The 15,483-nt window shown below is 35.5% G+C and overlaps 1 protein-coding gene across 3 annotated transcripts in view; it reads right to left on the bottom strand.

Moving 5' to 3' along the window:
• The window catches only part of Cep135 (centrosomal protein 135), a 77,770-nt gene that overhangs the window by 15,015 nt on the left and 47,272 nt on the right, over window positions 1–15,483 (bottom strand). For all 3 annotated transcript variants that reach the window (XM_010640284.2, XM_010640282.2, XM_010640283.2), the window contains exons 20-22: window positions 14,905–15,073; window positions 14,008–14,118; window positions 13,618–13,803 (exon numbers count right to left, since the gene is read on the bottom strand). In XM_010640284.2, the coding sequence (XP_010638586.1) occupies window positions 13,618–13,803; window positions 14,008–14,118; window positions 14,905–15,073 (466 nt within the window). The remainder of the gene's footprint in view (window positions 1–13,617; window positions 13,804–14,007; window positions 14,119–14,904; window positions 15,074–15,483) is intronic.

The raw sequence follows: 15,483 nt of genomic DNA, 5'->3' as shown, positions 1-15,483 counted from the left end.
TTCTGCACTAGGTGTGTTTCTTGTATACAACACATTATTGGATTTTGCTTCTTATTCCACTTTGCCAGTCTATTTCTCTTGATTGGTGAGTTGAGGCCATTGACATTGCTGGTTATAACTGATATGTACTGACTTATTAATGACATGTTAAAAAAGAATAAGATAAGACTATAAGAGCGAGAAGCAATTTAAATATGTTCAGGGACCATTTTCATCTCCAGAATTAAGGATTATTTTGATGTTACATCATTGCCTTTTCTCTTTTACTTTCCTTTTTAGTTTTATTTTAGGATTCCCTATTTTTAATATTCATACAGAGATTTCTTTAAACTGAAATACCGAATAGTTTCTTTAGTGTGAAAAACTATAATAGTATACAGGATCCTAATGAGATAATTAATAATGTGAAATAGGAAGTAAAGGGCTAAAGGTGTAAGGAAAGTGGGAAGGGTGGGGGAAAGGTAATAAGGGAGAGGAAAACAATATGAGAAACTGAAAAAATGGAAATAAAGTGTTTGTAAATGGGGAGGGGAGGAGGGGGTGAAGGGAGGGCAGGGACAAGGGGAAAAATGAGAATCAAGACCTATTATGTAAAGGTACAGAATCCCAATGATGAATGTAATTGTATTGTATACCTAGATTGTACCAATAACCTCAATAAAAAGAAAGAAAAAAAAAAAAGAATCAAAGACCTGAACATAGGAATCAAAAATGGTAAAACTCTTAGAAGAAAACACAGGAAAAGCTTAATGACAGTGGATTCAGTAATGACTTCTTGGACATAACATAAAAAATATAAGCAACAAACAAAAAAATTATATAAGTTGGACTTCACCAGGATTAAAAATTTCCATGCATCAAAAACTCTCAACAACAGATCAAAGATTTTTGTTTTTTGTACCGGGGATCGAACTTGGGTCCTTGTGTTAGTGGGGCAGATGGCAGAACCACTGAGCCAAATCCCCAGCCCAGGGATCAAAGATTTTTTTAAGAACTGAAACTATGAAATGACTAGAAGAAAATAAGGGGACTGTCTTAGACAGCGGTACAGCCAACAATGCCTTAGATAACATACCCAAAGCATAGGCAAGCAAAGCATAATTAGACAAATGGGATTACTGTGTATCAAACTAAGAAGCATCTGTACAACAAAGGAAACAGTAGTGAGACAACCCGATAATACTGCAAACTATCCTCTGACCTGAGATTAATATCCAGAATACATAAGGAATGCAAACAATTCATCAATAAAAACCCAAGTAATCTAGTTTTAAAATAGGCAAAGGATCTGAACAGATACTTTCAAAAGGCTTGATGCCCCCCGCCGAAAAGCTCAGCATTATTAGTCATTAGGGAAATACAAATCAAAACTACAACGAGAGGCTGGAAACGCAGCTCAGTGGCAAGCCTACCATGTGCAAGGTCCTGAGTTTAATCCTCAGTGCCACAAAAACAAAAATAAAATCCACTGTGGGATCATCTCACTCATTGGAATAACCCTTATAAAATGACAGAAAAAACAAATGCTTGTGAAGAATACGGAGAAGGGGAACTCTTACACATTGTTGGTGGGTAAATTACTATACCCATTATAAAAAGAGTAGGATGTTCCTCAAAAGACTAAAAACAGAATTGCCATATGTATGATCCAGAGATCCCATGAGGTTGTTATGATTTAAATCTAAAAATGCCCCCCAAAATTTCACACCTGAGGTGGGGCCTGGTCACAAGGGATGGGTCACTGTGGAAGTGTGTGGAAGGTATGGAAGTGTATATTCTCATCCTTGGATCCTCCCTTCTCTCTCTGCTTCTTGGCTACTATGAGGTGAGCACTTTCATCCATCATGCCCCTTTGCCATTCTATTTCTGCCTTGGAGCCAGACAATACAGACTAAAACTGTGAGCAAAAATAAATAATTCTTTTTCTTTTTGGAAAAAAAGATGGTACAGGAAGAGTGTACAGTGGTGGGCAATGGCAAATCAGACTCTGAGATTGGGAGAACAGATACAAGAGTACAGCAAAGTAGGGAAGAGAAGGATGGAGGTGGATCCTCAAGGCCCAGGAAAGTTCTGATGACAGAGTGAGGTGAATCACCTCAAGGCAGAAGACAGAGATGTTAAACTGTGTTCTCAGGGGATCCCTGACTCCTGGATTGTTGGCAAACTGTACATTCTCCCTAACTCCTGGCTCATGGCATGAGAGAGGAAGCCCAAGCCTACAGAGGTGTGGAAATGGCGGGGACCCTACAGGCCTCCATGAAAATGTACTAGTGGGACGGAGCAGTGGATATAGAGGTTTGGAGTAGGTGGTGAGTGAACTCCATTCAAATGTCCTCAGGAGAGGGTAACTGACTGGGGTGGGGCCAGCTGAACCTGGGACTTGGAGCAGCCATGGGTTGGCTTCATTTCAGGGCTCCCAGTGTCTTTTGTGAGGTTCAGCCCTTGGAAGAGGCCCAGAATCAGGAAGCTAAAGTTAAGCCGGCAAAAAATACCCATAGTGTTGGGAGCTGAACAACTCAGGTCATAAGCCCACAACCAGAGACTAGGATCAGCCTGAATTTCTGTGGAGTTGAACTGGCACCCCATCCTACTCCTACTGCAGGTCTGCTGAGATTATACAGGACTCTTCCCTAATCCTACTGCAAGGTTGTTGGGATTGTACCATATGGATCTGGATTCTCTGTGCCTCCTTTGTCTGTTGGTGACAGAAGAGCCACAAAACTATAGACCACAGAAGATAAACACAGGCTTGAAATCAGAGAAATCTCTCTTTATTCATGACTGTATATTCTTGTTTTATCCCGAGTGTGAACACTGTTTTTTTAAATTTTGTTTTTGTGTCCTCCTTCTTTGTTACCCCTTTACTAGTTTCCAAAAGCTTAAGCAATCTTCTATTATCCTTTAATCCTTCTCTTCTCTTACGCTCTATTTCTCTAGTTTTTTTTTCCTCCTATCCCTTTCAAGTTTTCTCCTCTGAGGGTAAAACCATTCAACTGAGGGGCTATTTACTGTATGTAATTTTTTGGTTTGTTTCAGATTTTGTTACACAGCTATAAATACAGTTAAAGGTGGCAAATTAATAATTACCACACTTTATCATTTTCCAGTCTGTACCAGATCCTACTGTTACTACTGATTGTACTACTTTAGTCAGGTGACACAGGTGTTATAATCAGTTGTTCTTCCTTGTATGTCAAGTCTTAGATTGTCTGATGGTCATAAACAATACTACCATCCAGTACCAAAGAACCAGGGGCTAGGCCAAATAGGCAGCAACTTCTCATCCCTAATAAAATGAAGAGGTAGTATCCTGGGACAGACTCAAAAAAGCCAAAAGATAGCTATACCTGGAAGACATCTTTGAAAAGCAGTCATTTCCTAAGGAGTTCTTGATACTAATAATAAAGTTACCTACTATAAGCAATTTACAAGCATGAATGCAGGAAATAAATTTTTAAAAAATAGAAAATTAGAAAGCACAAAGCAAGATGTAAGTCTGAGAAACCAACGCAAACTCAGAAGGCAGTGATGTGGAACAAATCAAAAGCTACCCACCTGAACTCTCTAAAATGGTAACAATAGAAGTAACATAGCAGATAAATAAGGCTCTAGAAAAAAAAAATCAGAAATAATCTCTCAGATAACAAAGAAATGATGACCATAATGAAGAACATGGTTAGTGAATCTAGAGTAAATACAAACAAACAAACAAATAGAGCTTAGGAAAATGAAGAAAATCATGAATGCCCAACACAGGAAAGAATCGGAAGCCATAAAACACATTCAATCAGATATCCAGATTACAAATTCTATTAAAACTATATGCAGCAGAATTAACCAATGTGAGGACAGAATATCAGAGCAAGAAGACAGGTCTGTGGTTATCAATCACGTTTAGAAAGATTTCTTAAAAATAATAAGGGACCACACACACAAAAAAATCAATCCAACAGGTGCTAGATGATGCAAAGAAGAATGACATTAGACTGAATGGAATCAATGAAAAATCAGGAGGCAGTGGGAAGGACATAAGAAAGATGAACAATGGCAGAGAGCTTCCCAAGCATTAAAAAAGAATTTGACATACATATATAAGTGAGGTATATAGAATTCCAATTAGTCATGATTTAAAAAAAAAAAAGGCTGGGGATTTAGCTCAATGGTGCTGCCGCCTGTCTGGCAAGCACAAGGCTCCAGTACCCCCCCTCCCCAAAATCTGCACCAACCCATGCAATAGCAAAAATTCCATAAATTCAAAACAAGAACAGAATATTAAAAGCTGTTAGAGAAAGAAACAAATCACCCATTAAAGGAAATCCCATCACAGTCACAGTAGACTTCTCAACATGAATCCTTAACTCAAGGAGAGCTTGGAGTGAAGTATTACAAGCCCTAAAAGAAAACAACTTCCAGCCCAGATTGATGTACCTTGCAAAACTCTATTTCAAAACTGACCGAGAAATGATACTTCCATGATGAAGAACACATGAAGAAATTCATGGACACCAAACCAGTACTCCAAAATGTTCTGAAGGATATTCTACAACAATAACAAAGACTACAATTCCATGAATCCCAATAGAATGAATCCACCAGGTAAGGCAATCAATTAAACAGAGGGTAAGGAAAGGGAACCAACAGCAGGAAAACAATATGGCAAAAATAAGCCAATAAATATTAGTTGTAACCATCAATGTAAATGATCTCAATTCACCAATCAAAAGAAACAGATTGGCAGATTGGATCAAGACACAAGATACAACAATATGCTATATACAAGAAACACATTTAACTCAAAAAGAAATTCATAGGCTGAAAGTCAAAGGATGGAAAACAATACTCCATGTGACAGGAAGCTGGAAAAAAGCAGGGGTAGCTATTCTATTTGCAGACAAAGTGGATTTCAAGCCCCAAGATTGATCACAAAAGACAAAGAAGGTCACTACATACTTGGCTTCTTTTTGGAGGGGGGTGGTAACAAGGATCAAACTTGGGATCTTGTGCTCGTGAGGCAGACAATGGCACCACTGAACTAATTGTTAAGAGAACAATCCAAGAGGAAGAGATAACAATCATAAATATACATTCACCAAATGCCAATGCACTGAACTATATAAAACAAATATTAACAGACATGAAAAATCAAATAAGCACAAATACAATTGTAATAGAGGACCTCAATATTCCAGTGTCACAAATAGACAAAATCAGCAATGAAATATAAGAACTAATCCAAACCTTTAAACAAAAGGACTTAGTAGACATCTGTAGGATTCACTCCACAACATCAGAATACACATTCTTTTCAGCTACACATGGGAACTTCTCCAAAACAGACCACATACTAGCTCATAGAACATGCTTAAGTAAATGCAAATAAATTCAAATTATCCTATGCATATTATCAAACCACAGTGGAAGGAAACTGGAAATCAATGGCAAAAGAAACCACAAAAACTGCATAAACACATGGAAATTAAATAACACCCTCCTGAACAACCAATAAATCATAGATGAAAATAAAGAATTTAGACAGTTTCTACAATTAAATGATAATGACAATATAACATACCAGAACTCATGGTATACAATGCAAGCATCCTACAAGGGAAATTCATAGTGGTGAATTCCTGTATCAGAAAAACAGAGGGAGCTCAAATAAACAACCTAACATTGAACTTCAAGCTACCAAAAAAAGGAGTCAGTCAAATCCAAAGCACATATGAAGGAGGAAGTTATAAAAATCAGAGCAGAAATTAATGCAACTGAGCTAAAAACAAAATACAAAGAATAAATGAATTGAAGAGATGGTTCTTTGAAAGATTAAATAAAATTGACAAACTTTTAGCCAACCTTATCAAAATAGGAAAGACTCAAATCCATGCAATTAGGAATGAAAAGGGTGAAATCACAGTGAATCCTTTAGAAATCCAGATCATTAATACGTACTTCAAGAACCTGTACTCTAATAAAGTGGAAAACGTATAAGAAATAGACAGATTCCTAAATACATAAGGATTACCAAAGGTGAATTTGATAGAAAGAACTTTTGTAAATAATCTAAAAAAACTACAAAATGTTAGGAAAATGTAAAATGACTTTTGCTGTCTAAAACAGCAATCTGCTTTGTTTAGTTCAAAATTAACAGACATTTTAGGCACTGACCATGAAATGGGACATCTAGCCTCATCCCTGACCTTGAATATCCGCTTCCTGTATGCTAGAATAGACAGCTAGATGAATCTTAAGGCAAACTCCCTAACTACAAGGAATTGTTACATCTGGGTTAAAGTAAATCGTCTTGTTACTGTAATTTGTATATGGGTAATGTGAACTAAGGAAATGAAATGTAACCACCTGAATGAGATCATAGCTGTAAAACCTATGAAAGTAGAAGCTGCAATCCAATAGGTGGTCCATCATCAGCACTGCCTTCTTGAATGAGATCAACCTTTGCCTGGCAAAATAAACCTTTTATTTTACTTCCATTAAGCTCTTCTCTATGTGTGTGTTACTTGCCAATTCCTTGCACAGCAAATGAAGAAGATATACAAAATCTAGATAATATAAGTCAATGAAATTGAAAATGTAATTAAAAACCTACCAACAAAGAAAAGCCCTGGCCCCGTTGGTTTTATTGCTGAATTCTACAAGAAATTTAGATGATCTAATGCCACTACTCTTTAAATGAAATTTAAAGGGAAGCAATACTCCCAAAATCATTCCTGGAAGCAAGTATTACCCTAATACCGAAAGCAGAGAAAGACTCAACCAAAAAAGAAAACTATAGGTCAATCTCCCTAAAGAACAGAGATGCAAAAATCCTCTATAAGATACTGGCAAAAAGAATGCAGCAAATCATCAAGAGATTATACACCATGACCAAGTAGGATTCACCCCAGGAAGGCAGGATGGTTCAACATATGCAAGTCAATAAATGTGATACACCACATTATATTGTTGTGGTTCAACAGAACCACAGATAACAATCACACAATCATCTCAATAGATGCAGAAAAGGCATTTGACAAAGTCCAACACCCATTCATAAAAACTCTACAGAAAATTGGAATAGATGGTCTATCTCAATTTGATAAAAACCATCTACGACAAAACAACAGCCAACAACATATTAAATGGTCAAAAACCAAAAGCTTTCACTCTAAAATCAAGAACAACACAAGGATGTTGACTATTACCACTCCTATTCAATATAGCTGTGGAAACATTAACCAGAGCAGTAAGTCAACAGAAAGAAATGAAAGGAATAAGTAGAGGAAAAGAAGAAATTAAATTATCATTATTTGCAGATGACATGGTACTCTAGATAGAAGACCCCAAAAACTCCACTGAAAGACTTCTAGATTTAATAACCAAATTTAGTAGCATAGCTGGATATAATTCTTTCTGGAGAGAGATGGAATCTCAGCATTGTTTTAATTTGCACTTCACAAATGAACAGAGATGTTGAACATTTTTTCATATTTTTGTTTGCTGTTTCTACTTCTTCATATCTGGATTAGATCTTTAGATTTAGGGGGAAGTCTGATTTTTTTTAATTCTTTATGTATTCTACAAAGTAGTCCTTTGTCTGATGAATAGCTGGTACAATTATTTTTCCCCACATTGTAGGTTGTCTCTTTCATAAAGAGAGCTTCTGTAAATAGTCTAAAACATATAAAATATTAAGGAAATACAAAATAACTGCTGTCTTTTGCTTCTGCAATTTGCTTTGTTTTGCTTGTTTTTTAGGACAATACCAGAGGTTTCATCATTAACTACAAAGCTTGAAGGCATGTAGTCCCAGTTTAAAATGTTATAAGATTAATAGATGTCGGAGGTGCTTAGCTACATCCCCAGGGTGAGACCAGATGTTCAAATTAAGATAACAATGGCCATACCTTTTAAGATGAAAGGAATATCACCAGTCCTGTTTTCCTAACCCTGACCCCCACTCTTGCAGGTGAGAATAGCTAATTAGGCAAATCCTAAAGATAAACATACCAACCACAGAGAAGGTACGACATTTGGTTTAAAATTAAACTGTCTTGTGACCATGATTTGTGATGGGAACTGAGAGATCTGGAATGTCTTATCGAACTGCCTAAAATGAGGTCATGATTGTAAAACTCCTACAAAAGGCAGACTGTAACCTAGCCCAGAGTTGGTCATTTGGCATAGCCCTTGATGCAGGCCAACCCTTTGCTAGTAAAGTAAACGTTTTTTTGTTTTATCCACTCTTGCATCTCTGTGCGTCATTTACCAGTTCCTTCTGCAACATTTTCACTCTTTTAGTGGTTTCTCTTGTTGTGCAAAAGCTTTTTAATAAGATGAGGTCCCAGTTGATTTTTTTTGTAGTACTTCCCATGCAATCTGGGTTGAAGCCTTTGCCTACTCCTATGTCAAGTGTTCTACAAATTCTCTTAAAAGATTTAGTGTTTTTAATATTTAGATCTTTGATCCGCTTCATTTTAAATTAGTGCATGGTGAAAGATACAGGTCTAGTTTCAATCTTTGGCATATAGAAAGCCGGTTTTTCTACCACCATTTATTGAAGGTGAAGGTGTTTGGCTCCTTTGTCAAAAATTAGATGGCTGAGTATGTCTGGAGTTGTTTCTGTATGTTCTATTCTGTTCCATTGATCCTGGGTCTGTTTTTTGCCAGTATGATGATTTTTTTGTTTTGTTTTTTATTTTATTGGTACATTTAAGGTATACAATATAATGCCACTCAGCATTGGAAATTTGCACCTTTACATAATCCATCTTGGTTCTTATTTTTTCTTCATTCTCTTGCCCTCCCTTCAACCACTCCATCTCTCCATATCTACAAAGACTTTGTTTCCATTTTCTCGTATTAATTCCATTCCCTTCTTTGTTTTCCCCTACCCCTCCCATTTCCCATTACCCTTTGTCTCTTTTCTTCCTATTTCACATTATCTATTATACCTTTTGGTTCTTATTTACATTTTCAGTTTCTCACACCAGAGAAACTATTCAGTATTTACACGTGTGAGTCCTACTTGTTTCACTTAAGAGTATGGTCTCAATGTTCATCCATTTAGCTATAAATGTCTCTAATTTCTCATTTTGTGTGGCTGAATAGTACTCCATTTTATAAAAAATAACACATCTTCTTTATCCAGTCTCCAGTTGATGGGCAATTGGGCTGCTTCCAAGTTTTAGCTATTTCAAACTGTGCTGCTATGAACATGGGTGCACACATATCATTGTAGTATGATTCTTTTAATTCTTTGGGGAAGATACCCAACAGGGGGATAGCTGGGTCAAATAAGACTTCCAATCCTAGTTCTTTGAGGTATCTCCATACTATCACAGTAGCTTTACAGCATAATTTCAAGTCAAGGATTATGATATTCCCTGCTTTGAATCTGTTGCCTAGAATTGCTTTTGCTATAGTCTCATGCTCACAGTATAATTATTGGTCTGTTATCTATGGTTGAGGGTGGTACTTTTACTGGCTCTTAGAATTTATATGTGTTCAGTTTGTATTTGATGCTGGTTACATTACAATAGTCAAAATGACATAGTTATTGCCATTAAATGATTTACTTGGATGACAATATCTTGATTGCCTTAGGATCCTTAACAATATTATTGCCCATTCTTAAGATACTGGGTACTGGGCCAAAAACAATGCAACCTCCTCTCCCAAGTAAAGGGAGTGGTTGGAGCCTAGCACAGAGGAAAGGTCAATAGCCTCTAGAGGACACTGCCAAAAAGTAGAGACTAATCAAAGAGGTCTCCATACTAGAAAGAAAGCTTTCCATTGCAATCAACTTGTAAGTCTCAACATAAAAAACAAATAAAAAAACAAACATTACAAGACATGCCAAAAAATGCTTCCAAAATCTCCCAACTTTCCTGAAGCTGACCCATGGGGCACTGAAGGGAAAGAAAACAAAAGCCACCTGCCCACATTACTCAAAATGATATCAGTGGAGATAACAAAAAAGATCAATAAGGCATTCAGCAAGTTCACAGAAGATGTAAGTAAACAGACAGTGAGCCAAATGAACACAATGATCAGTGAGTATACAGAAGACAATAATTAAGTTAGCGAAGCTAAACAAAATTAAAATTAAAAAAGGCTCTAAATACAGACTCAGGAGATTAAAATTTCCATTGAAAGTGACAAGAGAAATGACCAATGGCAAGACAGACTGTCAGAACTAGAAGATAGGACTGTTATCAGTAACCGATTAATGATACCTTAAAAAAACCACAAAAAGGAAAAAGGAATCCAACAAGTTCTAGACAACACAAAGAAGAGTAATTTAAGATGAACTGGAATTAGTGAAAAATCAGAAGACAGCACAAATAGCATAGAAAATGTGTTCACTGGGCTAGGAATTTAGCTCAGTGGTCCTACAACTTGCCTTGCAAGTTCAAGGACCCAAATTTGATTCCCCCGTTTAAAAAAAAAAGTGTTTACTGAAATAATAGCAAAAAACTTTCTAAATAAGGGAAAATAATTAACCTATAGATAAGTGAAGCATATAGAATTCCAAACAGCCATGATCAGGAGTGAAACTCTCCACAACACAGTCAAAATCTCAGAAACCCAACATAAGAAACACAACACAGGCACGTAAAAGTGATTAGAAAAAAGCAACAAATACCTTATAAAGGTAAACTCATTAGAATTACAGTAGACGTCCCAACACAAACTGCAAAGGCCAGGAGAATTTCGAGTGAAGTGTTTCAACCTCTAAAAGAAAACAATTTCCAACCCAGAGTAATATAGTAAGTCCCCGACTTACAAACATTTAAATTGTGAACAAATTGTGGAAATAGTCCACATAATTGCTGGACACTGTCACACTTACATTGCTGTGTGCTTACTGTACAGTGCTATAGTGTACAATGCTCAGAGCCGAGAATGTCCAGAAGCAAGAGGAAAAGCTTTATTCTGCATATTTCTGTCAAAAGCATGTAAGACTCCTTTTGTCAGACTTACAAATTCAACTTACAAACACTTTCCTGCAACATTTCTTGAACTTGTTCTTAAGTAGACAATTTACTGTATATTATGCAAAACTATCTTTCAAATATTTATGGAGAAATAAGATATTTTCATGATAAAAAGCAGTTAAAGAAATTCATGAATGCCAAACTGGCACTCCAAAAAATTTTCAAGGATATCACAAAAAGAGAAAATGAAACTGTGACAAAAGGTCTAACAGAACAGAATGAATACACCAGGTAGGGTGAGCAGTTAAGAAGGTAAAGAGAGAAAATCAGCAACAAGAAAGTAAGGCCATGACAAGAATAAGTCAATATCTATCAGTAATAACTCAATGTGAATTGTTTCAAATCTCCAATCAAAAGACATAAAAAACAAACTCCAACAATATGCTGTAAGAAGCACATTTAACAAAAGAAAACAAAAACAAAAACAAAACAAAAAACAAACAAACAAAAAACCAAACACACCTCATAAATTGAAAAGTAAAGGATGGAAAACAATTTTCCATGCAACAGGAACCCCCTCCCCCAAAACACAGGTATCTATCCTATGTTCAGACAAAGTGAACTTCAAGCCAAAAATAATCAAAAGAGGCAAAAAAAGGTCACTATACAGTAGTTAAAGGAACAAGGCAACAGGAAGAGATAACAATTATTAATATATGCACCAAACAAGAGTATACCCAACTTCATAAAACAAGTACTTCCGGACATAAAAGACCAGATAAATACCATTACAGTAGGGGACATCAATACCCCACTATCACAGCAACAAAGGACTAATAGAATTCAAAATTCAACAAAGAAGTTCAACAAAGAAATATCAGAGTTGAACAAAATCTTTAAACAAACGAACTTAATAGATACAGAGTATTCCATCCAACAACAGAATACATGTTCTTCTCAGGAGCACATGAAACTTCTCCAAAACAAATTATACACTAGCCAATAAAGCAAACTTAAAAAATGTAAGTGAAATGAAATTATCCCATTCATATTATCATCCTGCAATAACTAAAAATCAATGACAAAAACTCCACAGAAATTATACAAATACATGGCAATGAAACAACATACTCAAACAATAGGTTACAGAAGAAAATAAAAAAAGAAAGACAGTTTCTAGAACTAAACAATAGCAACAGTACAACATATCAGAACTTCAGAACACAGAGAAAACAGTCCTAAGAGAGAAGTTTATAGTAATGAAGCCCTAATCACAAAAACAGAACAAGCCCAAATAAATAACCTAACAATACACCTCACAGCCCTAGAAAAACAAGAACAATCCAAACTGAAAGCTTGTACAAGGAAGGAAATTTAAAGATGAGAGCAAAAATCAGTGAAATGTAGACCAAAAATAACAATACAAAGAATCAGTCAATCAAAGGGCAGGTTCTTTATACATACATACACACACACACACACACACACACACACACACACATGTATACATTTGAATGAAAGGAATTTGCAGACATGATCCTCTACATGGAAGACACCAAAAAATTCACCAATAGACTCTTACAATTAATAACCAAGTTCAGTAATGTAGTAGGATATGAAATCAATATACAAAAATCAATAGTATTCCTGTATATCAGTGGTATTAAACCTATAGCATGCATACCACAGCTGGCTGTTTGTTAAAATTGAAAGTTCCCTATACTTTTGATGGTTTCTTAAAAATTTAAACAATAAATTAATATGCAATCTACCAATTTCAATTTAGGGTAGATAACCAGAAGAACTAAAAGCAAGAATTGAACAAATATTTGTTTGCCCACATTCACAGCATCATTACTCTCAATATCCAAAAAGAAACAAACCAAATATTCATCAAAAAAATGAATGGGTAAACAAAGTACAATATATCCTTATAATGGAATATTATTCAATGAAAAAATAAAGAAATATGCTATAACATGGACGACTAATGGAGGTGAGTGAAAAAGTCAGCTACAAGGACAAATACTATATAATTCCACTTATCTGATAAACTTCGAGTCAAATCCACAAAGACAGAAAATAGAATAGTGGATGCCAAGGTCTGAGGGTAGGGAAGAAGACAGAATTACTACATTATCTAATGTGTTCAGAGTTTTAGCTGGTAAAAATGAAAAGTAGTAGAGACACCTGGGCCTGCTTGTGCATGCCTGTAATTCCACCTACTTGGGAGGCCCACATAGGAGGATTCCAAGTTTGAGGCCTGTGTGAGCAATTCAGCAGAACCAGTTGCAAACTTTAAAAAAAAAATAGGTAGAGGTTAGGGATGTAGCTTATGGTAGAATACTTGCCTACCATGGGTTCAATCCCCCAACGCTGCCAAAAAACAAAAGCAAGTACTGGATCTAGGGTGGTGATAATCACTGCAGAACTCTGAGTATACTTAATGCCATACAATTGTACACTTCAGATGGTTAAAATGGCATGTTTGATGTTACCTATCTTTTACTACAGTAGAACAATGTAATGGAGCTCTCCTAAGCAAGTTATTAGAATTAATGACAAAACATTACCTCTGATGAGCTATTTATTATATCAATGCTATCTCCTCACTTCAATAAAATATCTTTCAATGTTTCTATTTTTCTAAATAACTCCTTTACTAGACAAATGAATGTATTACCTCCTGAATTTCTTTTTCTAGTAGATCCACTCTTTCTCGAAGGTGTCTTCTCTCTGTGTCAATAGAAAGAAGTTCCAGTCGGACTGAGCTGCTTTCTCCTTCAGCTTGATGGGCTTTGATCTCCCAGTCTTCAGCACAGTTATGAAGCATCTGGAATCTGTCTAACAAATCTTGATTTTCTTGCTCCTGGTTTAATCACAATGAAATTATTTTTAAAATTAGTAAATTATCATTCATAGAGAACACACACATTGGGAATTTTGTTCTAATTTAAGAAGCATCAGATACCTGTACAGGCACTATACTACGATCTATGGGGAAATAAGCCAGGCAGAATAAACAAAAATGAGAAAAATCAGTCTTCAATCCAACCCAAGCAATGTTTTTCACCTTAGCAGCCATTAAGCTCTCCCATCGGGACACCTCAGTTATGTAATTATGAACTCTACTTTTCATTTCTTCTTTTTCTTGGACTGCTGCCTCCAATTCCAATGAGATTTCCTACAATCAGATATTGAAGAGAGTTCTAAGGTAAACACGATATGCTAAATGATGTAGGCTTATAGTCAAATGGTTCCTTTGGAATTAGAGATATGAGAGAGTAGTAAAAAAGGAAAACTGTTCTAAAAGGTTATTTTTTTACATATTTTTCCTAGTGGATACTAAATTTTAAAGACATCTTTGCCACATATCTCCTACAACAGTCCTGACCAAATATCTTTACAAGAAGGGCTAGTGATAGTCAAAAGTTGACTATCATATATGCCCATATTAGCAATATGCTCTATGAAATATATAAAATACATTGAAAGAAATGTTTAAAACATAAAATATTTAAAATAATTGGTCTTCTTGGTATGATTTAATAAATCAGTACAAAGTCACTACCTTCTAGTGTTTGCTATTCTAAAATATTCACCAATTTATTTACAAATGTATGTCAAAGCCAAAAGAAGCACATATACTTAAAACCTGTCAAAAGTCCTTAAAATTCAGAAATCACTGTGAGTGATACTCAGGACTGCCCACAGTATGACAATGACTTCTGCCAAAAGAATTCCAAGCTCCCAGCTTTACAAGACCAAAATGGTGACAACTAAGTTGCACCCAAGAGACAGCAGGTTTTAATACCCTGACAAATACCATTTTCCTTAAAGAATTAGTTATGTTCTCATATTTGTATCTTTACATTTTAGAAGAAAATAATAATTTACAGCTTATATAATTTAGTAAACAATAAACTGGTGCAACAATATGAAACGACCGGTTTACACATTTTATCTATACCTGATTTTCTCTTGCCATTGTAGCCAGATCATCTTGTAATCTTCTATTTTCCTTGAAAGATATTTCTCTAGACTTTCCTACTTCATCAAGCTCTTTGAGAGTTGCATCAAGCTGACGCCGGAGGCTGCTTATCTCCCGGTCTCGATTACTAAGTGTTTCCTTTAGTTGCCTATTAAAAAGTGATATGGAAATAACAAACGCTCTTGAAAAACTGTGGTTCATTTTTTCCCATTAAGTTTATTGGTACATTTAAGACAAACATACAGTTACATTTAAATGAAAACTGTTGTACTTTGAAACAAGTATATTAAGAATATAACTCTACAATTATAACTGCTACATTTAGATCGATTAGGTAAAGCAGATCTCTATCAATCATTATATGCAAATGAAGCCATAAAACAAATATATTATTACAAAAGCCACATAAACACAGAAAATTTTCAAGTGTTTAGAGCTAAATGTAAGATTCAGGCCCGGGAATTTAGCTCTGGTTCTCCCGCCTGCCTTGCAAGCACAAGGACCCGAGTTCAATCCCCAGTACAAAAAAAAAAAAAAAAAAAAAAAAAAAAAAAAAAA

The sequence above is a fragment of the Fukomys damarensis genome, unplaced genomic scaffold (genome assembly GCF_012274545.1).
Source record: "Fukomys damarensis isolate Sample0158 unplaced genomic scaffold, DMR_v1.0_HiC HiC_scaffold_35, whole genome shotgun sequence".
Lineage (NCBI taxonomy): Eukaryota > Metazoa > Chordata > Mammalia > Rodentia > Bathyergidae > Fukomys > Fukomys damarensis.
Note: the sequence above shows the minus strand (reverse complement) of the source record. Positions and strands in the feature narration are given on the sequence as shown.